General features: G+C 43.8%; 1 protein-coding gene across 2 annotated transcripts in view; it reads left to right on the top strand.

Moving 5' to 3' along the window:
• The first annotated feature begins 2,110 nt into the window (after positions 1-2,110).
• The window catches only part of TGM7 (transglutaminase 7), a 30,682-nt gene continuing 6,770 nt past the window's right edge, over positions 2,111-26,022 (top strand). Inside the window, exons 1-7 of one of the 2 annotated variants that reach the window (XM_078334092.1) lie at positions 2,111-2,251; positions 18,234-18,416; positions 18,909-19,154; positions 19,757-19,875; positions 22,460-22,588; positions 22,672-22,849; positions 25,174-25,312. In XM_078334092.1, the coding sequence (XP_078190218.1) occupies position 2,251; positions 18,234-18,416; positions 18,909-19,154; positions 19,757-19,875; positions 22,460-22,588; positions 22,672-22,849; positions 25,174-25,312 (995 nt within the window). In that variant the 5' untranslated portion in view covers positions 2,111-2,250. Of the gene's footprint in view, positions 2,252-8,744; positions 8,826-18,233; positions 18,417-18,908; positions 19,155-19,756; positions 19,876-22,459; positions 22,589-22,671; positions 22,850-25,173; positions 25,313-26,022 lie in introns of those variants that run through there. The other variant, XM_017976796.4, reaches the window with a different exon arrangement.

The raw sequence follows: 26,022 nt of genomic DNA, 5'->3' as shown, positions 1-26,022 counted from the left end.
GGACCAATTTGAAGTTGCTGCTTTCTAGGCCCACTGCATCTCATAAGATGCATCTCTTTTAGCCCGATGCCCCACTAAAAGAAGTACCTGTGCCTCTGCTGCTCCAGAGAACAGCTATCTCTTTGAGATATTCTCCAAAGGAATTCTCCAAGAAAGAATTCCACAGGGTAGGATAGAGTATCCCACATAAACCACATTTCCCATAATATAATCCTAAATATATTTTCTAATTTGATGAAATCTGTTTAATTCTATCTGCAGAGGCTAGAACAATGCCTGGCGCATGACAGGTACTCATTAAATCTTTGTGGAATGAATGAATGAAATGTGTGCAAACTAAGGGAGCATTTATCAAGGACATCTTGATAAGGAGAGAGGGACATGTTTGCCAGAGCCCTGAAGAAAGAGAAGTAGTTAGCTGGGAGAACAAAGCAGGGAGAACATTTTAAGGAGAGGCACGTGAGAAGGATTTGGACAGGGAGAAAACGGGTGTGCCCAAGAAACCAGAGGAAATCTCAAATTCCTAACCATCATTTACAAAGTTGGTGGCACATGGCACTTCCCTTCTTCTCTGCTTCTCCCTCCTCTCATTCCTCCCACACCAACCTCATTCCACTCACACTGCTCCACCTTTTCCTCCTTCAGATGAACCCCCACTTCCTGCCTCAAGGCTTTTGAACTTACTCTTTCTTTTCCTCCATTTTCAAAAGACTATTTTTTCTTGTCACTTAGCTTCAAATCAATATCACCACCCTAGGGAGACATTTCTTGACAACCCAATCTAAAGTAGCATCTTGCCACCCCAAGTATTCTCTCTCATCTCCTTGCTTGCTTCTTTCTTCTTCAGAGCAGCTATCTCCATCTGAGTATATCTGTCTGTTTATCCATTTTCTTGTTCATTGTCTCCCTGCAACTAAAATATGAGTTCCATGAGGGCAGAGATCCCACCAGTTTTGTTTACTACTGTATCCTCAGCACTTGGCACAGAGGCTTAGCAGATATATACTAAATGAATTAATTAATGAATAAATGGCTGTGGCAGGGAGAGAATAAGGAAAAGGACAGCAGAGGCCAGATCATGCAGGGCTTTAGGGGTCACACTGTGCCTTCTGGATCTTTTTTTAAGGGGAATAAGAAGACGTGGAGGAGTTTAAGCAGATGACTTATCTGACAATCTTTGCTTTTTTTTTTTTGAGATGGAGTCATGCTCTGTTGCCAAGTTGGCATACAGTGGCATGATCTTGGCTCACTGCAACCTCTGCCTTCTGGATTCAAGAGATTTTCCTGTCTCAGCATCCCAAGTAGCTGGTATTACAGGCACATGCCATCACACCTGGCTAATTTTGACATTTTTACTAGAGACAGGGTTTCACCATGTTGGCCAGGATGGTCTCAATCTCTTGACCTCGTGATCTGCCCGCCATTGCCTCCCAAAGAGCTGGGATTACAGGTGTGAGCCACCATGCCTGTCCAATCTTTGCTTTTGTAAAAGATCATTCTGGCTGTTGTGTGGTGTGTGAATTGTATGAGAGTGAAATGCAGCAATGTGAGGTACAGACCAGGTGAGGTGATGGTGGCCTGGCCAGCTGGGGCATGGGATGGAGATGGAAATCAGACTATGTGCAGCCTGAAGAACTAACAAAGTTTGGTTGTAGCATAATTGGTAGGTTTAACACATCTAAAGAAACAATGAGATTATGTTTGGCCCGACAAGCTCATGGGGTTGTTGGTAGCAGAATTAGGCATTAACCTCTACCCCAGGTTTTGGGTACAGAAGCTGGGCAGAACTCCTCCATTACTCTTCCTCCATCATATTCAAGGGGTGAAATATCCTAGAAAAAAAAAGGGGATTGGGGGATCAATCAAGGCTATTCTTCTTTGATATACTTTGATATTTAGTTAGTCAAAGAAGTTTGATGACCTGGGATGGTCCAGACTGAGGTCAGATAGGCAGGTGAGGGCACAATGGGTGTGGCTCACCACCAGGAAGGGGTCTTCTAGATGGGAACCCAAGGCTCAACAGCAGGGGCTCAGGAGATGATCTAGGTGGTGGGTATGGCTGATCTCACTAACCCTCCTGCCTCACCCTCCTGGCTATATAGCTGAAGGTCTCTGTAATCCTCCCAGACTTGTGGTCAAGGACATTTAGCCTGGTACAGCCAGTCAACCTAGCCTTGAAGAGTGCTCCTGAGTTTTCATTCTCCAAGCAGGCACCAGCTGGTGTGAAAGCAGAACTGATTTGCGGAGGAAAGTAAGCTACCATGGGGATTCTCTAGAACTTCTAGGGAGTGGACCCTGGGAAATACTAAACTTCCAGCTAATTTCATAGGAGAAGGATTGGTGGTCATGTTATTCAGGTAGCCTAGAAAGTCAGCTTTATTTTCTAGATGGCCTAGCCTGTTCAGGTGGGATCATCTGAGTGACACACAGAAGACAGGGAATCTGGTGGGGAAACAAACGAAACAAATGACTATTTAGAGTCTGATGAGTATTGTGAAGGAGAATTGCAGTGCCCCAACAGAGGAAATATGGATTACCTTTGCTAGCTAAGAAATGTGTCTGTGAGGAAGTGACATTTCAGCTGAGTTTGAAGAGGGGGCAGAAGAATGGCCAGGACAAAAGATGGATTGAGGAAAGATGTTAATTTGGGAATTCGGTAACTGGGAAAACAAAAGATCAGCAAGCTAGTGAGAGGGAGAATTGCAGGTAATGTGGCTGAAGAAATGGGCAGGGTGAAATAAGGTGGCAGAACCTGTGGACCATGTGAAGATTCTGGACTCTGGAGCGATGCAAGCTATTGGTAAATTTTAAGAAGGGGCATGACCCAATCCGTTTAGGTCAAATAAGATGTTTTCACTGCCCTAATAATAATCAAGCCAGGAGCACTGAAAAGAATGAATGAGAATGAGGCTGGACTCTGGACTATGACAAATTCTCCCCAGTTATGAATGTCTCCTTGGGTAGCTTAGCAGCAAATCTTGACATAAGTTATTTTACTCACCAGGAAACTCATATTCTGAAGGATCATAAATGTCACCATTATTACCAATGCAAGTGGCTTTTTACCACTTTAAGGCTTCTACACGCTCTCACAAACATCTATTTGATTATCAAAAGCAAGCCTGCGAAGTAGGTTTTGCTGTTAGCCCCATTTTATATGAGGGGAAATTGAAACTCAGGAAGAAAAACTTGCTTCAGGCAAAATTAAAGTACTAAAGCTCAGAGGGTCAGAACAATCTTCAACCAGATTCTCTAATCTAGAAACCTGTGTTCTGTCCATTAAGCCACACATCCTTCAAATAGAGATTCTAAACAACTAATGCAGTTTTGTAATATTTACAAGGATGAGGAAAACATAAAATAAACTGGGAATGTGTGGGTGAAGTGAATGTGTTGAGTTTAAAGTGACTGCTGGATCTTTAAGTGGAGAAGCTAGTAGACACACATGAGGGTGTGGAACCAGGAAATGATTATAATATGTCTATATTTATTTTAAAGATTCTCAGAGCACGCTGTCCTGTTGCTCAACAAATCTGGGGACTCATGAACTCAGCAGAGCTTGGTCTGTTATCAACACAGAGATGATTCTATAGTACAAGACCCTCTTTGTTCTGGAAGCTAAATTTAAAACTTGTCTATATCAGGTGTTTTTGTTATAGGGAAAATTTAGAGAAATAGCATATAAGATGATTAATTAAAAAACATGATTTATAATAAAAAACATGATTGTGAGGGGTTTTGATCATAACTTAATCAATTGATCAAAACTTTATTAAAAAATTAGTTGCCCAATAGAGCTGTTTAGCTAGAATGGCAGATAGGGATGACAGTAATATATAAGATGCCAAAGGAGGGTGGTGGTGTGAAAAAGGTAGGGGTAATAAAAATAAATTTGATCAGTGATGTGTAGGTTTTAAAACAATTACTCATAACTATTAAGCTCTAATGTCTGAAAGCAGTGTAGGAAAAACAGCGTTGATATTGCACGTCTGAATCTCTCAACCCTCTGACAGTTTTTCTCTCCATTGAAAACAATTGCTTTATAAAGTGAGTTTTTGCTTTACAAAGTGAGTTGCTGCAGGCAGTCCTCTTCCAGTTTCAGATGAAGCCCTAGCTGTACCTGTAGGGCTGTTGGGCCCCACAGGGTCGTGAGGTGTCCCTTATGCTGTGCTGGGGTACAGAGTCTGAGAAGTAAAGAGGCAGGACACTGAAGAACTGGTGAAGAGCATCTGAACTCGGGGGGCCACACCACCGAGGAGCAAAGACAGGCGAGGCCCTGAACATGCAGAAGCATCTGTATTTATTAGGTACAAGTAGGGGGAAGGGTCGTAAGTGAGGTCATCATCTATAGGCTTAGTGATAGGGCATACATAATCATGTGAGTCACAAGCGAGGGTGCCACCCCATTATGTCACCTGGGCAGAGAGGTGGGCCGTGTGCAGTAGGGGGCCATGCTGTGTGCAGTAGTAGAGGGTCGTGTACAGAAAAGGGGTCCCCATTAGGTCACTGAGGCAAGGAGGTGGGCTGTGTGCGACAGGTGTCGTGCACAACATTTCTTATCTGGGGGCTGGAGACCTCAAAGGATTTCTAATAGAAGGATACTGTAAGCCAATGCAGTGGGAGCTGACAGACTTGTGCTCTTCTCTTAAGATACTTATGGGAGGATGATTTGAGCTAGCACAGAATCGAGAAAAGACTGACAGGGTGTACAGCTGACATGACTGGTCACACCAGAGGGGTTCTTTTCCCTTGGTTATTTGCGGGATCTCAGGCCTCAGGCCTACTTTCCACAGGAACTGGATGCAAGGTACTACAGCTCCTTTATCAGGAAGAGAGGCTCTTGCTCCAAGCCTGCCATACAGCATATGCCCTTTCAGGCAGGGATGCCACCGCCTGGGTCTTTGGTTGTTGTCCTGGTCTGGCTGTTTTTCCATGTACTGCTTCTGTTCTGTGACTGCTCTAGGCATTCCTCCTATTACAAACTACTATATGGTTATATAGAAGGATTATATAAATCAGCACTAAATGTGTCAGTACAGCTCTGACTACAATACCTATATGATTATATAGAAAGATTATATGAGACTAAGTATGATTATATATATATATATAAGCTAGATATAGTAAACAGTAAGTTATATGATTACATAGAAAGATTATATGGGACTAAATATGATTATATATATAAGCTAAACATAAGTAAGCAGTGAGTTATACTTCAGGCACTAATGGTGCCTGGGGTCTGCACAGTTCTCCTTCCTCGGTTCCCATGGGGGGTGTTACCCACAGTCCCCATTTTCCTTTCTCCTATGTACCTTTGGCCTGGAATGCCTTTCTTACTCCCTCTCTCTTCTCTAAAATCCTCTTCATCCTCCAGGGGCACATCACAGATCACAATTGCTTTCTGGAGCTCCTCTTTAGAACTCCTCTGTCATTTTGAGCACGCCACTCAGGGCAGTTTCCTTTGTAGAGTGCAAGTGAGCGTGTGTGTGTGTGTGTGTGTGTGTGTGTGTGTTTTGAGACCGAGCCTTACTCTGTCGCCCAGGCTGCAATGTAGTGGCATGATCTTGGCTCACTGTAACCTGCAGCTCCTGGGTTCAAGAGATTCTCATGCCTCAACCTCCCAAGTAGCAGGGACTACAGGCATCCATCATCACACCTAACTAATTTTTGTATTTTTAGTAGAGATGGGGTTTCATCATGTTGGCCAGGCTGGTCTCGAACTCCTGGCCTCAAGTGATCTGCCTGCTTCAGCCTCCCAAAGTGCTGGGATTACAAGCATGAGCCACTATACCTGGTTGTCTCTGTGTGTTTCTTATTTCCACCAATGGAGTCTAAGCTGCTTGGGGTTAAAGATCAGCTCATACTTTGTGTGCCTTAAAACTTCTAATTTGGTGCCTTCGATGTTATAGTCATTCAAGACTTGTAAACTGAATGAAGAAAGGAAGGAATGAAAGTAGAAGTGGAAATTCAGATACTCAGCCCTATGATGAGGCCCTTGGGATTGACCAAATGGAATTTCTGCAGTTAACCTGGATAATGATATTGTGGTTACTTTTATTTTGACATGGAGAAATCCCTTCCCATCTAAGCCCTCAAATAAAAACTGAAGGGTTGAAGTAAATAGATAATATATGAGATGTGAAAGCTTATTTTCACAAGGCAAAATTTATTACATCAATAAAGCTATATTTTTAAGTAGGATGGCAAATTGTTTTATATAGAATTCTCAAAAAAAAAATCCTGTCTTCAAATTACAGTATGACTGCAGCTAGGGAAAAAACCCATCTGTGCTCAGAAATAAAAACGGGAATGAGATTTACCAAAATGTATACCATTCTCTACCATTTAAAAAATTCTATGTTCAGAGGCCAGGTGCAGTGGCTCATGTCTGTAATCCTAGCACTTTCGGAGGCCGAGGTGGGCAGATCACTTGAGGTCAGAAATTCAAGACCAGTCTGGCCAACATGGTGAAACCCCGTCTCTACTAAAAACACAAAAATTAGCTAGGTGTGGCGGCACACACCTGTGGTCCCAGCTATTTGAGAGTCTGAGGCAGGAGAATTGCTTGAATTCCAGAGGCAGAGGTACAGTGAGCAGAGATCACGCCACTGCACTCCAGCCTGGGTGACAGAGCAAGACACCATCTAAATAATTTTTTTTAGAATCTGTGTTCAAAATATCTTTAATTTACGAATTAGAACTCTTATTACCAAAAAATTTGTTTTTAAAAAATCTACCTTCCTCAAAAGAGCATATGTTCCTACTATAAAAGATTCTTGGCACCAGTAATCAGGTATTTTCCTGGGCCAAAGAACAGCAATTTTGACAAAATAAAACCCACAGGGTGCCCAGTGAACCCCAGGTAATGAGTGAGTTTAATGTGTTCGCCTGATCATCATTTAATGATCAACATATGAAAACATATTTAAAAAGGCAGAGGATGTGATGGAAAGCTTTGGTTACAACAGGTGTAGGAATTTGTGATGAATGAATCACACAGATTAACTCAGGGAAATAGGAGCTGTTACATAGGTTTGACAATAATTAGTAAACGTGTAAACAGCTTTAAGTTGTTTCTGTCTGCAGCACTTATTCTTTGACCAAACTAAGTTCTTCCTCCAGGAGTGCTGAATGGGTATTTCTCTCTTTAAACTTTGAATCTGGGAAGCACACAGACACATGTCTGGATCTCCTGCCATGATCTTCCTATTCCTTTCTTTCTTTCCCTTTAAAAAAAAAAAAAAATGGCAGTGGCCGGGCGCGGTGGCTTAAGCCTGTAATCCCAGCACTTTGGGAGGCCGAGGCGGGTGGATCACGAGGTCAACAGATCGAGACCATCCTGGTCAACATGGTCAGACCCCAGTCTCTACTGAAAACACACAAAAAATTAGCTGGGCATGGTGGCGCGTGCCTGTAATCCCAGCAACTCAGGAGGCTGAGGCAGGAGAATTGCCTGAATCCAGGAGGCGGAGGTTGCGGTGAGCCGAGATCGCGCCATTGCACTCCAGCCTGGGTAACAAGAGCGAAACTCCATCTCAAAAAAAAAAAAAATGGTTTTTTTCTCTCTAATTAAAAACATCTTACAGTCCCACTGTGGAATTTTTTTTTTAAAAATTCAGTACAATATAAAAAAGAAAAGACATTCACAATCTCACTGCTCTTAGACAACCACAGTTTGTTACATTTTCTTCCATCTTTTAAAAATGGGTCTATCTGCATAATGATATTTTTTATACTGTTAAACTGCACTGGTTTTTAAAAAATTATTTTATTTTTAATTGACATGTAATATTGTACATATTTATGAGGTACAGAGTGATATTCTGATGTATTTTGATACATGTATACAATGTATAATAATCAAATCAGGGTGATCAGCATATCCATCATCTCTAACATTGACTATTTATTTGTGTCGGGAACACTGAAAATCTTCTCTTTGGCTATTTGAAAATATGCAATAAATTCTTATTAAATACAGTCACCCTGCAGTGCTATAGAACATTAGAACCTAGTTTTCCTATCTAGCTGCAGTTTCATATCCCTTAACCAACTTCTCCCTATCCCTGCTCCCACCAACCTTCCCAGCCCCTAAGCACAACAATTCTGCTCTCTGCTTCTATGATCTCAACTTCTTCAGCTCCCACATATGAGTGAGAACAGCTGCACTGTTTTCCTATCCTACTTTTCCCCCCCAGTTAATATCACATTACGAGCATTTCTCCTTGTCACTGGAAACTTTGTCAACTTCATTTTTAATCACCAGTACTAATAATTTACCATTTCAATGTGCTTTGTTTTTCTTCAAGATGCAAAGCTCTCTGGGTCCTGATGGGCTGGGCAAACCTTTCTTTATGACTCTTTTTCTATGACCTTCCTCACGGCATCTCTTTCTTACCCATCCCTGTTTTAACACACAAATGGTCAGGGGAAGCCAGACTGAGCTGGCTTAGATCGAATCGGGTCCAAAGTCCTTAAGTGACAGAGGCACAAGGGAACAGCTTCAAGCTAAGCTTTGCCATCCACATCACCTGGGAGTCTTCTCAGCTCAAAAAGGAGGCCACAGAAACAAATCTCTCAGCACATTTTTACAAGGCTTAAGTCAGAAGCTCCTTTCCTTATGCCAAGATATACCTGGAACAACGGGAAATTTAAGAGGAGGAGTGGGAGGAGGAGGAAGTGGCAGCCCCGCCCGACTCAGGGATGGAAGGACCTTTCTAGCAGGGTGACTGTAAAGTCTCACAAGGCATTTAGGTCTAGAATTGTGCTGCTGACTGGTTGAAAGGCCTTGGCTGACAGGAGAAGGAGAGAGATGGATCAGGGTGAGTAGTGGGAATCGACTTACCTTTTTGGAGGTACTAAGTCAAAAGAGGAGAGAAGTTTGGAGAGGGTAGAGGATGAAGGGAAGAGACAGGAGAGCCTGAATTGATGATTGGTGGCTCATTGTGCAGTTTGGTTCCTTCTTCCCCCTTCCCCATCTGCATTTGAACCTTGGAGCACAAATCCTATGGCCATTTGTTTTCTTTTCTGAAGCTGTGAACAGCTTTTTCTTTAAAATCTGGGGGGCTGAAATGGCCTTGGGAAGTCTGAGGAGCCCCAAAAAGAGCTTGGCCCCTGCCACCAGGTGTCCTTGGGTGCTTGGGAGGCTATTTCTATGGTCAATTTATGAAGATGTTGGGAGACCCCTCTCAGACCCTAGACCTCTCCCTCATCCAGCTTCTCCCCTGACGCTCAGGGCCCCACTCAGAGTTGCTCCCCCCACCCCTGAGCTCAGGCCCCTTACTGGATCTCTTCAGAACCCCTGCTGCTCCTCTACTGGGAGTGAGAAGAACAGGTGCCCATAGGCCGGGCCAGCCTGGTTGACACACGGGGCCTGCCAGGGAGGGCACTAAACATGGGTCTTGTATTTCTTTTTTTATCTTTTTTTTGAGATGGAGTCTCCCTCTGATCACCAGACTGGAGTGCAGTGGCATGATCTCAGCTCACTGCAACCTCTGCTTCCCAGGTTTAGGGGATTCTTCTGCCTCAGCCACTTGAGTAGCTGGGATTACAGGTGCATGCCACCACACCCGGTTTTTTGTATTTTTAGTAGAGATGGGCTTTTGCCATGTTGGTCAGGCTGGTCTTGAACTCTGGACTTCAGGTGACCCACCCGCCTCGGCCTCCCAAAGTGCTGGGATTACAGGTGTGAGCCACCATACTCAGTCATATATTTCTTGCAATAATGTTCTAAAGCACGTATTATGCTCCAGTGGCTGGGCACTGTGTCTCACACTGGGTATGGTGGCTCGCACCTGTATTCCCAACATTTTGGGAGGCCAAGGCAGGTGGAGTGCTTCAGCTCAGGAGTTGGAGACCAGCCTGGCCAACATGGCGAAACCCTGTCTCTACTAAAAATACAAAAATTAGCCAGGTATGGTGGCACACGTGTGCAGTTCCAGCTACTTAAGAGGCTTAGGCGGGTGGATTGCATGAGCCTGGGAGGTCAAGGCTGCAGTGAACTGAGATCATGCCACTGCACTCCAGCCTGGGAGAAAAAGTGAGATCCTGTCTCAAACAAAAAATAAATTCGAGATATAAATGGTTTTAAAATGCAGCCAGGGTTTGATAGAGAAGGCTCAAGAAGCTTGTCATGTGCTAAATTCCAGGGTATTTTAGGGTTATATTTTAGGGTATCTTTTCCCCTTGACTATCCCAAACTAGAGTAAGTCTAAAACAGTTATATTATTTTTTAAAATTGCATAGTCTAATTAAGTAAATAATACACACAAATATATACTTGCTATAAAAAGCTAAAAGTTCACACAGAATTTTAACAAGCTCAAGTTCCCTTTTACATACCTATATACTTTCAATCCTGATCCTCTTCCATAGGAAAGCCCCGTTAGCATTTAATCAACTGCTTCCAAATAAAACTAGATTATATGAAATGGTTTGTTTTGCACAATTTTGTGCTTATATTGTATATATTATTTGATGGCTTGCTTTTTAAAAATAATCATGTATCTTAAAAATCTTTCCATGTCACTGCATATTGATCTATCAAAAATTTGTAATGATTATAATTTTCCATTCTGGGCATATAAGCACAATTTATTTAATAAATTTATTAATTTGCATTGGCTTAGTTTGTTACTATCTCCTATTGATGGGAATTTAGATTGTTTCTTTTTTTTTAATTTTATTTTTTGAAACAGTCTTGCTCTGTTGCCAGGTGCCATGTTGGAGTGCAGTGGCACAATCTCGGCTCACTGCAAACTCTACCTCCCGGGTTCAAGCAATTCTTCTGCCTCAGCCTCCCGAGTAGCTGGGACTACAGGCACACGCCACCACACCCAGCTAATTTTTGTATTTTCAGTAGAGATAGGGTTTCATCATGTTGGCCAGGATGGTTTCGATCTCTTCACCTGGTGATCCACCTGCCTCGGCCTCCCAAAGTGCTGGGATTACAGGCTTGAGCCACCACACCCGCCCTAGATTGTTTCTAATATAAGCAGTGCTGCAATGATGTCCCTGATGATATAACTTTGCATACATGTGCAAATAGTTTTTGTATGTAAGATTTCTAAAAGAATAACTGCTGGATCAAAGCAATATCCACTTTAAATTTTGATGGATATCAACTGATTGTCTCTAAAAAGTCTATGTATATGTACACTCCCACCACCATCAATATATGAGACAGTCCATTTCCATATGCTCTCAGCAAAATAGGTTATTCTTATTCTTTTAAATATTTTTGAATGGATCAGAGAAGAATCTCATGATTGTTTTAGCTTTCATTTCTTGCTGTTATTATAGCAAGACTGTCTTTTTGATATTTATAGGCACTTTTATATATTATGAATAGCAATGCTTTGTTACCTAAGAGGCAAAAGACCTAAGATTTTAACTTGTGCAGCCAGCTTAAGAACACTTTTTCCTGCCAGCAGCTATTTGAATTGCTGGGTACTGGGTGTAAATAAACAGCAATATAGTTAATCATGTAGACACCATTAAATGAAAATAATGTTTCAAAGAAACATCAGAGTCGTAGGTGATTAACTGAATAATAAGGGGTCAGAGTCTAGGAAATTGCAGAACAGGGTGATAGATTGAGTGGGTCCTGGAGCTGGTTCTGTCCTGACCTGCTGAGCCGCCTGAGGGCTTGTGCCTTCCTTGGCATCTTAGAATGAGGAGGCTGAGAGGGAGCTGTGTTTTTTATTGTGTTCTTTGGAGAAGCCTGGGGATGGGCAGAACCCCTACCTGGTTCTCTCACTAGAGAAGTTCCTCTTAGGTCTTTTATTATGTTTTCATTTGAAGAAAGCACAATACTCACTTACTAGGAAAAAAAAAGTTTGAAAACCTTCAGACCAGTACCACCAGCCAGAAGTTAAGAACTAGGCTCTGTAGTCAAACTGTCTAGGTTTAAATGCCAATTTTGCCACTTAATTAAGTAGGTGACACCGGGCAAATTATTTAACTTTGCCAATCATCTTTCTATTTATCTGTAACATAGGGCTGATAATATCTAATTGGATAGTTACAGGGAGAGCAGGATGATTCCTGTAAAGCCTGGAGTTCCATAACGCTTAGTTAATATTCGCTAGATATTCAACTATTATTGCAAGTGCAAACATACCCCCTATATTCTGAAATGCTTGGGAAGGATTTTATGGAAGAGTGGCGGCTGGGTTTTGTTTGAAGAGTGGGTACAATGGAGACACAAAGAGATTGGGGAAGGGCCAGGAGCTGTGAGAGGTAGATACGAGAGTGATCTATTTGGAGGCCACAGTACAAGTGAAGCAGTTTATTTATGGGCTAGAAGGAAGTAAGATTGGAGAGATATGTTAGAACCATGTTGTGGAGGGCTTTGAATGATTGGCTAAGGAATTTGGACTTGAACTTTTAAGTAATAAGACATTTTTTTTATTGCGCACTAAAAGAGGCACAAAACACGGCAGTAATCTCATATAGAAATCTCTTCATATGCTCTCACACAGATTATACTCTTTCACATTTTTTAAGAAGGGAAGAAATGAAAAAGAATAAAGTATTTGTAAAAGTCCTAAAAACGGACAAGGATAACCAGAAGTAGAAAGAGAAAAGAAGGTAGAATAAATGCAGAAACAAAGAAGGGACAGAGGTGAGTCCACCTGGCATTTTGCGGCAGGTGCCAATTCTTTGCCAGCTGCACTAGATAGAATTTGCCCTTTGTTGTCTCCACCTGTAGTGTTCAGGCCTCACCACTAGCCTGACTGCCTGGGACTTTGTTGGCAGTTGATTCCTTTAACTGAACCCATTCTTCATCCACCTGAGGCCTTAGGAAGTTCTGCAAGTCAAAATATTTCAATAAGTATTTATTAGCCTGCCACATGCCCAGGGATGCCAGCCCCTTGCACACATAGAGTGGTCCTTCTTTTCCTCTTACCAGTACCTCTGTTTAGGTCCTCATGAGCCTTTGGCTTGGTTCATTGTGACAGGGATCTCACTGCCCTTCCCACATCCTTGTCTTCTTTCCCTTTGGTCTGGGCTAAATTCCACAGCCGAATTAATCCTAAAGTAAAGCTTTGATCCTGCCACTCCTGCTCAAAAGCCTGCCTTTAATCAAAGTAGCACTTTCCCTAAGTACAAAGGGAATACATATTCAAAGTAAAAGCTTGGGAAATGCCAAAAAACTTAAAAATTTCTGATAATTTTACCACCTAAAGATAATCTGTACATACTGATTTTTAGTATTTTCAAAAAAACTTCATTTCTAATGCCTTGTGAATGACTTCTCTCTAATCTTTACTCCATTTTTTGGTTGCTATTGATGCCCTCTTTGTTGGAATCAAGTTGGAATCATCAGATGAGAGGAATCAAGTTTATGTAGCCAACTCCTATTGTAAGATATTTGGGTTGCACTGAACACTTGTATGCTTAATTTTTGTACACAAATTATTATTTTTTTAGTTTTTATTTTTGAGACAGAGTCTCGCTCTGTCACTCAGGCTGGAGTGCCATGGCACAATCTCCACCAATGCAACCTCTGCCTCCTGGGTTCAAGCAATTCTCTTGCCTCAGCCTCCTGAGTAGCTGTGATTACAGGCACACACCACCATGCCTTGCTAATTTTTGTATTTTTAGTAGAGGCAGGGTTTCACCGTGTTGGTCAGGCTGGTCTCGAACTCCTGACCCTGTGATCTGCCCGCCTCAGCCTCCCAAAGTGCTAGGATTACAAGTGTGAGCCACTGCACCTGGCCACAAATTATTATTAAAAAAAAAATCCTAGACGAGAAGTTCATAGGTAAAAGGTATTTTTGTTTTAAGGCTTTATTTTATTTTGAGACGGAATCTCGTTCTGTCCCCAGGCTGGAGTGTAGTGGCACAATCTCAGCTCACTGCAACCTCCGCCTCCTGGGTTCAAGCGATTTTCCTGCCTCAGCCTCCTGAGTAGCTGGGATTACAGGCATGTGCTACCACACCCAGCTAATTTTTGTATTTTTAGTAGAGGTGGGGTTTTATCATGTTGGCCAGGTTGGTCTCAATTTCTTGACCTCATGATCTGCCTAACTCAGCTTCCTGAAGTGCTGGGATTACAGGTGTGAGTCGCCTCGCCCAGCTGCTTTCTTTTATTTTGTAATAAATATTGATAAACTGCCCTCAGAAAGATGTAACATTTTTTTCTTCCCATCAAGGATAGATCAACCCATGACTACTGAATCAAGCAGCAGCATCTTGGCCGGGTTGCAAGCCCTTCTTCATCCTGGCCCTGCTGCTCTCACAAGCTCTGCCCTCTTCCATCCCCTTCATCCCCAGTGCTTTTCTGCAAGATGACTCTCCTTGAACCTCATGCACATGTGTGTCTAACCATTCAGCAAATGTCACCGACCACCCACCAGGAGGGCAGAGATTGTGCAGGTTAAGGGGGCAGGCTCTGGAGATCCATCCTCCCTGGGTTTGAATCCTATCTCCACCCAGCACCTTCCTGTATGTCGGGAACAGTATCAACAGCTCCGTTTCAGAGGGGTGGTGAGAACATAAATTATTTCAGACATGTAAAATGCTCTGAACAGTGCCGGGCATGTGGTAAGTATTCCATGAACATTACCCTTGCATCTGCAGTTAGGCATCAGGCTCCTTTCTAGGCAGGGGGATCTGCATTTAAAGATGGCTGAGGTCTCTTGATTTTGTGGAACCAATTCTAGATATTAAGTGCCTTGAAGAAAGTAGAGGGGAGCTGTGATAACAAGTAATCACATGGTGGAAAGTAAAGCATCATGCTTGGTGGCCAAAGAAAGCCCCTGTGCAGTAGTTACTGCTGAGCCAAGACCCGAGTGGAAAGACGGAGGCATGCGTTAGAGCAGGGCTGTCTTGGGTTTGGTGTCAGAGGATACGAGTTTTTCATCGCAGAGCTTATCGTAGGCAGATAGCTGTTTTAATGTCTCTTTTTTTCTTTTTCTTTTTTTTTTTCTGAGACAGAATCTCTCTTTGTCACCCAGGCTGGAGTGCAGTGACGCAATCTCGGGTCACTGCAACCTCAGCCTTCTGGGTTCAAGCGAGTCTCCTTCCTCAGCCTCCTGAGTAGCTGGGATTGCAGGCGCGTGCCACCATGCCTGGCTAATTTTTGTATTTTTAGTAGAGATGGGGGTTTCACCATGTTGGTCAGGCTGATCTCGAACTCCTGACCTGTGATTCGCCTGCCTCCGCCTTCTGAAGTTCAGGGATTACTGGTGTGAGCCACCGCGCCCAGCTGTCTCCTTTTTCTTAAAAGGCTGTTAATACGTCAGGATATGTTTTGATCCTTTTATACGTTAATACATCAGGATATGTTTTGATCCTTTTATGCCCTTGTCTTTGTATTAGTCAAGTAAGTGCCAGGAGTCTTGTGGCTGGGGCTTAGCTCTCCTCTTACTCATGCCATTAACTCCAGTGGGACTCTGGCCAAGTCAAAAAGGCCTTGTGGGTGCTGACATGTTTTTACTAACTGATTCTGCTTGATTTCCTGCTTTGTTAAGTGTTTTCCTGATCCTTTTGGCTTTCTTTTCCTGCTCTTGAAAACCCTTCCTTTTGTTGTCTAAATCATCGTCTTTTTGATGTGAGAAGTACTTCAGTGGAATGGAATAAAAAAGAAAACCTGAATGACCAATAGAGAATGAGTTTTCTCTATGCACTGCGACTTGGGCATCAGGAGAGGAAGATGTCTTCCTTCCTCCTCCTCGCCTTTCTTTCCCAAACTAAGAGAAACCTCGCTCAGGAAAAAATTGAGTTGGCTGTCTCTAGGAACTATGGTTTGAGCTACAAACAGCAGCCAGGAAAAGTCTGCCCTGAGTCCTGTTCCCTCCTGTGTGTCCCTGCCTCTTTTGGATCTATGATTATTCAGGATGGGAGTTGTGTATGGGATGGAGTGGCTTTCTGTGAAGACTCCGTGGTCCTGCTGTGAAAACTTTAGGCTCAGGGACAAATGAGATGCAACCAGTTACCAACCAGATCTAGGCCAGCTGCTTTCTGACTTTTAACTATGATCCATGATTTATATCATGACCCAGCTACACATAAAATTGTCCTTGTTCTTCCTGTGTGTGATGCATTGTATGTTTTCTATTCTATTCAATTTTTGTTATTACTTGGCACCTCTCTCTAAATTGATTTCATAAATTACAAAATGAGTTGGACCTGAAGTTTAAAAATTGCTATTAAATGATCAAAAGGCATCCATCTTAGATCTTTCTCTGAATTTTCTGGTTCCAATAACATATCTATTTAAGTGCCCCAACACATCAAGAGGCTTAACAAATTTGTACCAATTGATCCAGTAATTCACCTTTATTGAATCTACCTTACAAAGGACTGTTACTAAGAGGCGGATCAAGGGATCATTGTGCATATTCTGTTTTTAGCCTGACATTTGACATGTTTATGGAAAACATGAAAACTGGATTTGATTTTAGATTGTGAAGGAAATTTAAAAACACTGACTTCAGCTTTATTCAAAGATTAGATGTAGTTATAGCAGTTGAACAACCATGCCTAAAGAGTGCAATGGCACGATCTTGGCTCTCTGCAACCTCTCCCTCCCAGGCTCAAGCAATTCTCCCACCTCAGTCTCCCAAGTAGCTGGGATTACAGGCGCTTACCACCAAGCCTTGCTACTTTTTGTATTTTAGACAATGGGGTAGACAATGGGGTTTCACCATGTTGGCCAGGCTGATCTCGAACTTCTGACCTCAAGTGATTCACCTGCCTCGGTCTCCCAAAGTGCTGGGATTACAGGTGTGAGCCATGGCACCCTGCCCCAAAGAGTATTTATTAATGGCTCAGTGTTAACATGGAGGAAAGAGTTGATGATACACCTCTGACCTCCAACTTAAGCCCTAACTCTTAGAAACAACTTATTATTGACTACTTAGATGAAGACTGGAAGATAGTTTAGCCAGTCTACATATGGAAAAGTAAAACATTTGTGTCTAAAAATCAGGATCTATCAACCTGGGCAACATAGGGAAAATCCATTTGTACAAAATAAAAAAAATATATAGCCGGGCATGGTAGTATACAACTGTGGTCCTAGCTACTTGGGAAGCTGAGGTGGGAGGATCACTTGAGCCCAGGATGAAGGCTGAGGCTGCAGTGAGCCAGGAACATGCCATTGCGCTGTAGCCTGGGCCACAGAGTGAGACCATGTCTCAAACAAACAAACAAAAAAAGTGTCAAGACAGGTAGGAAAGATGTGAAAACATAAAGAACCTCTGTAGAAGTTCAAAATGCGAACAGCACAAAAACTGATTGGGAGCAAACATGAGTTTTTCCTTTAGGACGCTGCTTAGCAGTCTCTATTCCCAGTAAAATATGTCTCCAGACATTGCCAAATGTCCTCCAGGGCACAGAATTTCCCCTGTTGAGAATCGCTGAGATAAACTGATGTACTACTAGGGGAAAGAATGAACTTTTGTTGACAGTAAATGCAATATAAACATTGCCAGCAAAGGTAGCAAAAGAACTGTAATCCAAGACCTCATGATTTTTACCAGTAAAGAGTAATAATGACTGAGTGATTACTCTGTACCTAGCACAATGCCAAGGTCCTTCCATGGGCATCCTCACTTAACGCCCATGTGAACTCTATGAGGTGGGAATACAATAGTCTCCATTTTTCAGACGAGGACACTGATGTCTAGGGACCTTAAGTGGCTTGCTTGAGGTCTCACAGCCCAGGTGATAGACCCGGGGCTGTGTCGGTCCAGAACCCGCCCACTGCCCACTGTGCTATGAGAGTTTCACAACCATATACCAGGTGCGCACACACAGGAACCATGCAGTGCCCTCCTCATACACCTAGAAATGGCTGAGAAGCCAGGAATAAGTTAGAAGTGACCCAGAGAATCTTCAGAATCCCAAAGTAGGGACTTGCCCTATTGCTGAAGTCTCAGTCTCCAATCAGCCCACTAGCTTAATTGATGCAAAATCCTAGTATGTTTATTCTTATATCAGTAGGAAAATAGAGTGACTTTTAGAAAGATTGTCACCAAATAGTTAAGAGCATGTAGCAGCTCTTCAGGGGTTAAGTTTCGGTTATCTGGAATTGTTTCCCTTTCGGGGATGCAATTCTTGACCATTGTGGCTCCAGGTCCAGACGTGGAACTCACCAGGATCAACACCTCCCTTCCCGCCAACCTCCTGCACCTCCCAAAAATGACTGAGAAGAGTCAGGGGATGCCTGAGCCCAGGGAGTTGCAGGCGGGCATGACCTGTCTCCTCCTCTCCCCTAGTGGCAACCTTGCAGCTCGAGTCTGTCGACCTGCAGATCTCCAGGAACAACAAAGAGCACCACACGCAGGAGATGGGCATCAATCGGCTCACTGTGCGGCGCGGCCAGCCCTTCCACCTCCGGCTGAGCTTCAGCCGACCCTTCCAGTCCAAGACCAACCACATCACCTTTGTGGCTGAAACCGGTGAGTTTCCCCTTCCCCAAGGCCCGGCAGGGGCCCTCAAAATGAGAGCATTAACAGTCTGCTTACAGGGCCCCTACCTTTCCTACTTGAGCCGCCCTACACTTTCTTGTCCTGGGAGCCTCAGGCCCCTCATGATCAGGACCCTGTTAGTGCTATTAAGGAGAGATTTGGTCATTTGGGCAAACTGAGGTTGTGGCAGTAACAGCCAACCTGTAGATACACAACAAGCACTGTGCTAAAACTTCACACACATTAGCTCATTTAATCCCCAGGACAAGACTTTCAGGTGGTATTATTATGATCCTAATTTAACACATTAAAAAATGGAGGCCTGGGCATCTTAATTGGTTTGCCTGAGGACTCCCAGTGGCAGTAAAAGCCAAAAGCATTAGCAAGTGGTGGGAGAAGGTGACGGTCCTTCCAGACCCCCTGGAATCATATACCACACAGGTTTTTTTAAGTGTCACTTTGGGATCATTTTCTCCTACACAGGACCCAAGCCATCAGAGCTGCTGGGGACCCGAGCCACATTCTTCCTCACCCGGGTCCGGCCTGGGAATGTCTGGAGTGCTTCTGATTTCACCACTGACTCCAACTCTCTCCAAGTCTCCCTTTTCACACCAGCCAATGCAGTTATTGGCCATTACACTCTGAAGATAGAGATCTCTCAGGGCCAGGATCACAGTGTGACTTACCTGCTGGGAACTTTCATCCTACTTTTTAACCCTTGGAGTGCAGGTAGGAGCATGCTCACGGCTTGTAATGCTAACCTGATCCATTGGGGAGGCTCTGTGAGGTTCTTTGGAAAAAGCCCAGAAAATAAATTGCCCCATAGCTATGCAATATAGTACTGTGTGCTCTCACAAAAATCATCTTTACAAAGATTTTTAATGGCATGAGTAAAGTATTCATGGTGTGATGTTATGTGAAAACAATGGAACATTTCCCAGTATGATTCTAATTGTATTAAGTATTTGTGCACAGAAAGAGTGGCTAGAATATACTAAAACGTAATGGGTGTCTCCGAGTAGCGGAATGAGCGATTTCCATTGTCTTCTTTCCGCCCATCTGTATTTTCCGAATCTCTGCAGTAAGCCACTCTATAATCAGTCACTTTTATAATCAAGAAAAGATCATTGTTTTTTTTAAGTATACATTGTATTTCTGGCTTCTAGAAAAGCACACAGTAGACCTTTAAGGGGGTCCAGTCTTAATTACTATTGCTATCAACCATTGGCTACTCCTCCTGTTTTCCAGAAAAATGTTGACTTTACTGTTTTTTAATTTTATTATTTATTTTGGTTTGGGGTTTTGTCCCCTCCACTGCTCTTAACGCTCAGAGGATGACGTCTACCTGCCAAGTGAAATACTGCTGCAGGAGTATGTCATGAGAGATTATGGCTTTGTTTACAAGGGTCATGAAAGATTCATCACCTCCTGGCCATGGAACTACGGGCAGGTAACACCATTACCCAATGTGGGACTAGGATGGGCTCCTTAAGGCTGGTCCTTAAACAACCCTGTTATGTAAGGCTGTTATATTACACAGCCCTCATGGACGGCCACTAACACAGGAAAGGGTGTGTGAGGTGTTGGGCCAACTTCACATCAAGTGAGGGGGCAAGGAAGGAAGGGGGGGTGGATGTCTTTCTTTCTTTGTTTTTTTTTTTTGTTCTGTTTTTGTTTTGTTTTGTTTGAGATGGAGTCTCACCCTATCACCCAGGCTGGAGGGCAATGGTGCGATCTTGATTCACTGCAATCTCTGCCTCCTGGGTTTAAGCAGTTCTGTCTCAGCCTCCTGAGTAGCTGGGATTACAGGTGTCTGCCACCAAGCCCGGCTATTTTCTGTATCTTTGGTAGAGACGAGGTTTCACCAGATTGGCCAGGCTGGTCTCGAACTCCTGAACTTGTGATCCACCTGCCTTAACCTCCCAAAGTGCTGGGATTACAGGTGTGAGCCACTGCATCCAGCCCCCTTTTTAGTTTGTAACATTTTTTTATGAAAACCTTAAAGCATAATCAAAGTAGACAGGCTACTGTAATGAATCTCCATGTACCCACCTCTCGGCTTCAATAGTGTCGTTTCAGCAATACCAGGGGTTTGCAAACTACAGCCCACAGACCAAATGTGGCCTACTGCCTGTTTAGCCCATGAGCTGAGAATAGTTTTCACATTTTTTAACTGTTGAAAGGAATTTTAGAAGAATAATATTTTGTGATGTGAAAATTAAATGAAATTCAAATTTCAGTGTTCACAAATAGCATTTTATTGCAACATAGCCATGTTTATTAATTTAGATATCATCTGTGGCTGCTTGCATGCTGCAATGGCAGAATTGAGTTATTGAGACAGAGACCTTATGGCCTGCAAAGGCTAAAATAGAACTATTTGGTTCTTCTTTTTTTTTTTTTTAGACGGAGTTTCGCTCTTGTTACCCAGGCTGGAGTGCAATGGCGCGATCTCGGCTCACCGCAACCTCCGCCTCCTGGGTTCAGGCAATTCTCCTGCCTTAGCCTCCTGAGAAGCTGGGATTACAGGCACGTGCCACCACACCCAGATAATCTTTTGTATTTTTAGTAGAGACAGGGTTTCACCATATTGACCAGGATGGTCTCGATCTGTTGACCTCGTGATCCACCTGCCTCGGCCTCCCAAAGTGCTGGGATTACAGGCGTGAACCACTGCTCCTGGCCACTACTTGGTTCTTTACAGAAAAATCTTGCCCATCCCTGGTCTGTACTCCTCTGTGTCCACACCCACTCCTCACTTTATTGTTAGGGTTTTTTTTTTTTGAGATGGAGTCTCACTCTGTTGCCCAGGCTGACATGCAGTGGCGTGATCTCGGCTCACTGCAACCTCCACTTCCCGGGTTCAAGCGATTCCCCCGCCTCAGCCTCTGAGTAGCTGGGACTACAGGTTCATGCCATCACGCCTAGCTAATTTTTGTATTTTTAGTAGAGACAGGTTTTCAACATGTTGGCCCGGCTAGTCTCTGACTCCTGACCTTAGGTGATTCACCCGCCTTGGCCTCCCAAAGTGCTGAGATTACAGGTGTGAGCCACTGCGTCTGGCCAATTTTTTTTTTTTTAAAGCAAATTACAGATAACATATCATTTAATCCAGTAATACTTCAGCATATTTAATCTGGTAATACTTCAGAATGTGGTCATGTAAAAGATGATAACTTTCTGAAAAACTTAATCACAATACATGAAAAAAAAAAAAAAACCGAACAGTAATTCTTTAACCACATCAAATATCCAGTTAGTGTACACAGGGGGGCCTTGGCTCTGGGAAACAAGTCCACTCTCAACCCCTGAAGGCGTGTTTTCTCTCTCCCTCCCACTGCCACCTCAATCCTGTCCACAAACTCCAGAAGGGAAGAGGTGGGGGAAGCCTTGCACATTTTCCCCATTCTCCGACCATGGCAACCTGTGACCCTCTTTGAAACTGAGACAAATACCTGTGCATTTGGCAGCCAAAGTGTTGAGACAGACATTGTGCACGTCTATCCTGAGCCTACCCTGGCTCTTCCAGGGCATACAGTGTCTGCTCTGAGCTCCTTTACCTGGTTTCGAGACTGGCATGCCTGGCCTTACATTGATCTCTAGATTTTTTCTGCTGTGATCTTTTCCCTGCTCCTTCAAGTCCTCCAGATAGGCGTCTAAGTCCTTGATACCCACCATGCTCAAAGACCTCAGGTAAATGTCCCCACTCTCCTCTCTTCCTGTTCACCCAATCCAGCAAAGTCCATTGGTACCAAAACCTTCTCTCATCTATTCAGTCAACAGGGATCTCTCACTCTCAAATTCTGTTTCTATTTTCCATCAGAGCAACACAGTTTAGTTTTTCAGAATTCCAAACCTAATACATTCCCAATTTGATTTACAAGTTCTTCAAAGACAGGACCTTGTCTTATATTTAGTGTGCCCCCCTCACATCCCCATGTACATGCCATCCCCAAAAGTCTGTTAGTGGCTTAAAGTTTCAGAATTCTAGACATTTGCTCTTCTCTTCTTTCTCCCTCAAAATCACTTGGAAGTTTGAAGAGGACGTCATAGACATCTGCTTTGAGATCCTGAACAAGAGCCTGTATTACTTAAAGAACCCGGCCAAAGACTGTTCCCAGCGGAACGACGTGGTGTACGTGTGCAGGGTGGTGAGTGCCATGGTAAGGATGGATGCTTCCCACCGTCTGAGGACAGTCTGAGCTTCCCCGGGCGCTGTGGAAACTCACCTGTCTGTCCTATGCAGATCAACAGCAATGATGACAATGGCGTGCTGCAGGGGAACTGGGGTGAGGACTACTCCAAGGGGGTCAGCCCTCTGGAGTGGAACGGCAGTGTGGCCATCCTACGGCAGTGGTCAGCCAGGGGCGGGCAGCCTGTGAAGTATGGACAGTGCTGGGTCTTCGCTTCTGTTATGTGCACCGGTGAGCAAAAGATCACTCATGTAGACATGCGATTACTTTCCCGTGGCCCCACCGCTGGGGATGGTGGGCACCCAGGCCCTGAACCAGCACACCATATAGTCTCAAAGGATCCTGTGCATTTATGTGAGAGGGGTGTTGACCTGTGGCAATCACTGCACAGTATCCTTGATGGAGCAGTCAGACTGTTATAACAGTCACCTGGATAGAAGAGCTTGTAGTCCCGAAGCAGAGACCAAATGGCTTCTTTCTGCCATCTGCTCTGGCATCTCAGCTCGAGGCGAGCCTGGCATGGGGGCAGGTGCAAGCAGATGGCATGAGATAGCTGACCTCACCCGTAGGCAGAGCTAGCAGCTCCCACATGCTTCACCAAGAGATCCTTGAGCAGTTATCATTATAGACTTGCTGCTTTGGTGACTACCCTTAAAGAACATCAATGTTTTATGCAGTATCAGTTATTTAGAATTCAGTGCAAAGTTGTTGAGCAGATTATCTGTGAAGATGAGAGGAAGATGGAGAATACTAAGGTGACTGCCTGTCACACCCTTGCAAGGCCAAAATGCCTTACACAGGCCTGTCCTGCTACATTAGGGAGTGGAGCTTGATCAACGTTTGCTGAACTAACAGGGTGACTCTGAGTTGGAAAAAGGAGGAGTGGAGAATGAAGAGGACAGAGACAGGTGCCAAAGACAAGAGCAGAGACTTTTTGGAGAGGAGCGGCACAGCCTGGCAGTTATATATAGGTGTTGCAAAGACAGAGGAGGTTTAAATCTGAGTTTTTGAATCCAGTGACCTCACTTTGCTCAGGTGTGAAATGGGGCTGGGGCTATTCTGGCATTCAGTATTCCCAGTTGTCCCTTGGGTTGGGAAGTCCCCAGGCTGTGGCCAGGTAGCTGTTACTGAGGAGGCTTGGGATGAGTAGGAGAAGGATGAGGTCCACCACCTGCTCCAATTCCAAGCCTCTCCCCACTTCCAGGCCCTTGAGTTCTGGGGCCACTGCGCGCTGGGGAAGCTGCCCCTGCCAAGTTTCTTCTGGCCACTTGCAGCCCATGTGTTTCTCCCATGCCTGCTATGGATCTGTGACAAGCCCAGGAGCTGTGCTGTGAGTGGACAGGTGACTGTAGAACAGTCAGCCTTCTTGGGGGCTCTTCAGAGAATCAAAACAAATGGATTGGATGCTCTCAATAGTCCTTTTACTTTTCAAAGCTGTGTAATCCTCCTGGCAGCCTCAGTGGGCATTGTCTGCCCCTCCCCCTCCTGGGAGAGAGGAGTGGGATAAACCTCTCCAAACTCCTCGCCATGCTGAAAGATTTTGAGACCCATGTTCCCCCAAGTTCACACCTGGCTCTTGCTGGCTCTTGGCTTGACTTCGTCTGGGCCTGGGCAGGCAGATGTGTGTGTGTGTGTGTGTGTGTGTGTGTGTGTGTGTGTGTTGGGGTGATGTCTACACTTTGGGACTAGATTTGTGAAATCCTAACTCAGTTTTTAAAAGCCTTTATGGCAGTATCATGAGAGGCCGCAAGAGGGAGCTGCTGCCTTATTAAAGATGATTGCTGCCTCTGGTTTCCCCTTGTCTCTGCTGACGCTTCCATTGTCTCTAGAAGTCTATCTTATCTTGTCCTATCCATTCTCTAATTTCTTTCATACCTCTTCCCCACCTCTTATCTTTAATTAGAATTACAGATCCCAAATTTCCAAACTAGGGTGGGAGGAGGGAGAGGAGCAGAAAAGATACTGGGTACTGGGCTTAATACCTGGATGATGAAATAATTTGTACAGCGAACCCCCGTGACACATGTTTACCTACATAACCAACCTTCATGTGTACCCTCAATCCTAAAATAAAGGTTAAAAAAAATTTGGAACTAATAATCATTTGGTTAATTTTGTTAGACATGAGGTTACTAAGGACCAGAGAAGTCAAATAACTTACCAAAGTTCACACAGCTTTTCATTTGAAAATGGCCAACCACAGCGCTAAAAATTTAAATTTTTTCTTTCTAGTTATTAAATGTTTTAGGTTCTCTGTTTTTAACTTGGAAAGCTGCTTAGTGGAAAGACTGCTAAATGATAAAATGGATTATTGTTAACTTGTTGTTTTAAGTGATCCTCAAATGATTCCTTTCTCCTTGTGGGATGTTGACCACTGACGGGGAAGCAGGCTCTGGGACTGGGTGTGATTCTCTGGGAATAAAGGAGTTACTCATGTGGTTCCATAAGAGTCGGCTTTCTGTCCTCCAGCTTGAATGTTAGAAATTATGCATGGAAAACTAGTAATTCTGCCTAGATGAACTCAGTGATTCTCTATACTTTATTTTTCTCTTTAGTGATGAGATGCTTAGGTGTTCCAACTCGTGTTGTTTCCAATTTCCGTTCTGCGCACAACGTGGATAGGAACTTGACCATCGACACGTACTATGACCGAAATGCAGAGATGCTGTCAACTCAGAAACGAGACAAAATATGGTGAGAGGCACTGTCTTGAACAGATCTCTGCTCTGTCCTGGGGAGAGCAGGAAAACTTTGATCTGGTTCTCTCTGCCTCTTGAGGCAATACTGCAAGATTGCCCAGAACATTGCTGCTGATACTCAGAGAAGAGAAGAATTCCCCAACCCAGGAGGTTGTTCTGGTTAATTACGTCATCAACTTAAACTCATTTCAGAGATAGAAAACAATGGAATAACATTCTGAGGCCTCAACCAAATGACTAGCCAGCTGTCTTCTGAACACTAACCTCAAAAGTCTTTATTCATCTTCCTCTTCCTTCTCCGAGTCTCTGTTTGTACCATTCTGTTTTCCCAGAAGTCAGACAGAGCCTGGACTGGCTATTTCTGTAGACATATTCTTGTCTCTCTTGACTTCTTCCTCTCCCCGCCCCACTCACTTCTGTGTGCGTGTGTGTGTGATCTCTGTGGATCCCTTTATTTGTGTATCTTTGGTGTCTTTTCCTGGTTCTTTTGTCCTTGGCATTACCCCCAAATCCGGTTTCCTGTTTTTTCTTTTCCAGCCTTCCAGCCAGTTTCCAGGTAAGATTTTATTTTTTTTTTTTTGAGATGGAGTCTCGCTCTGTCACCCACGGTGGAGTGCAATGGTACGACTTCAGCTCATTGAAACCTTCACTTCCTGGGTTTAAGGTATTCTCTTGCATCAGCCTCCCGGGTAGATGGGACTATAG

This window comes from Callithrix jacchus, chromosome 8 (genome assembly GCF_049354715.1).
Source record: "Callithrix jacchus isolate 240 chromosome 8, calJac240_pri, whole genome shotgun sequence".
NCBI classification, from domain to species: Eukaryota; Metazoa; Chordata; class Mammalia; order Primates; family Cebidae; genus Callithrix; species Callithrix jacchus.
This window is presented reverse-complemented; position numbering and strand designations above follow the sequence as displayed.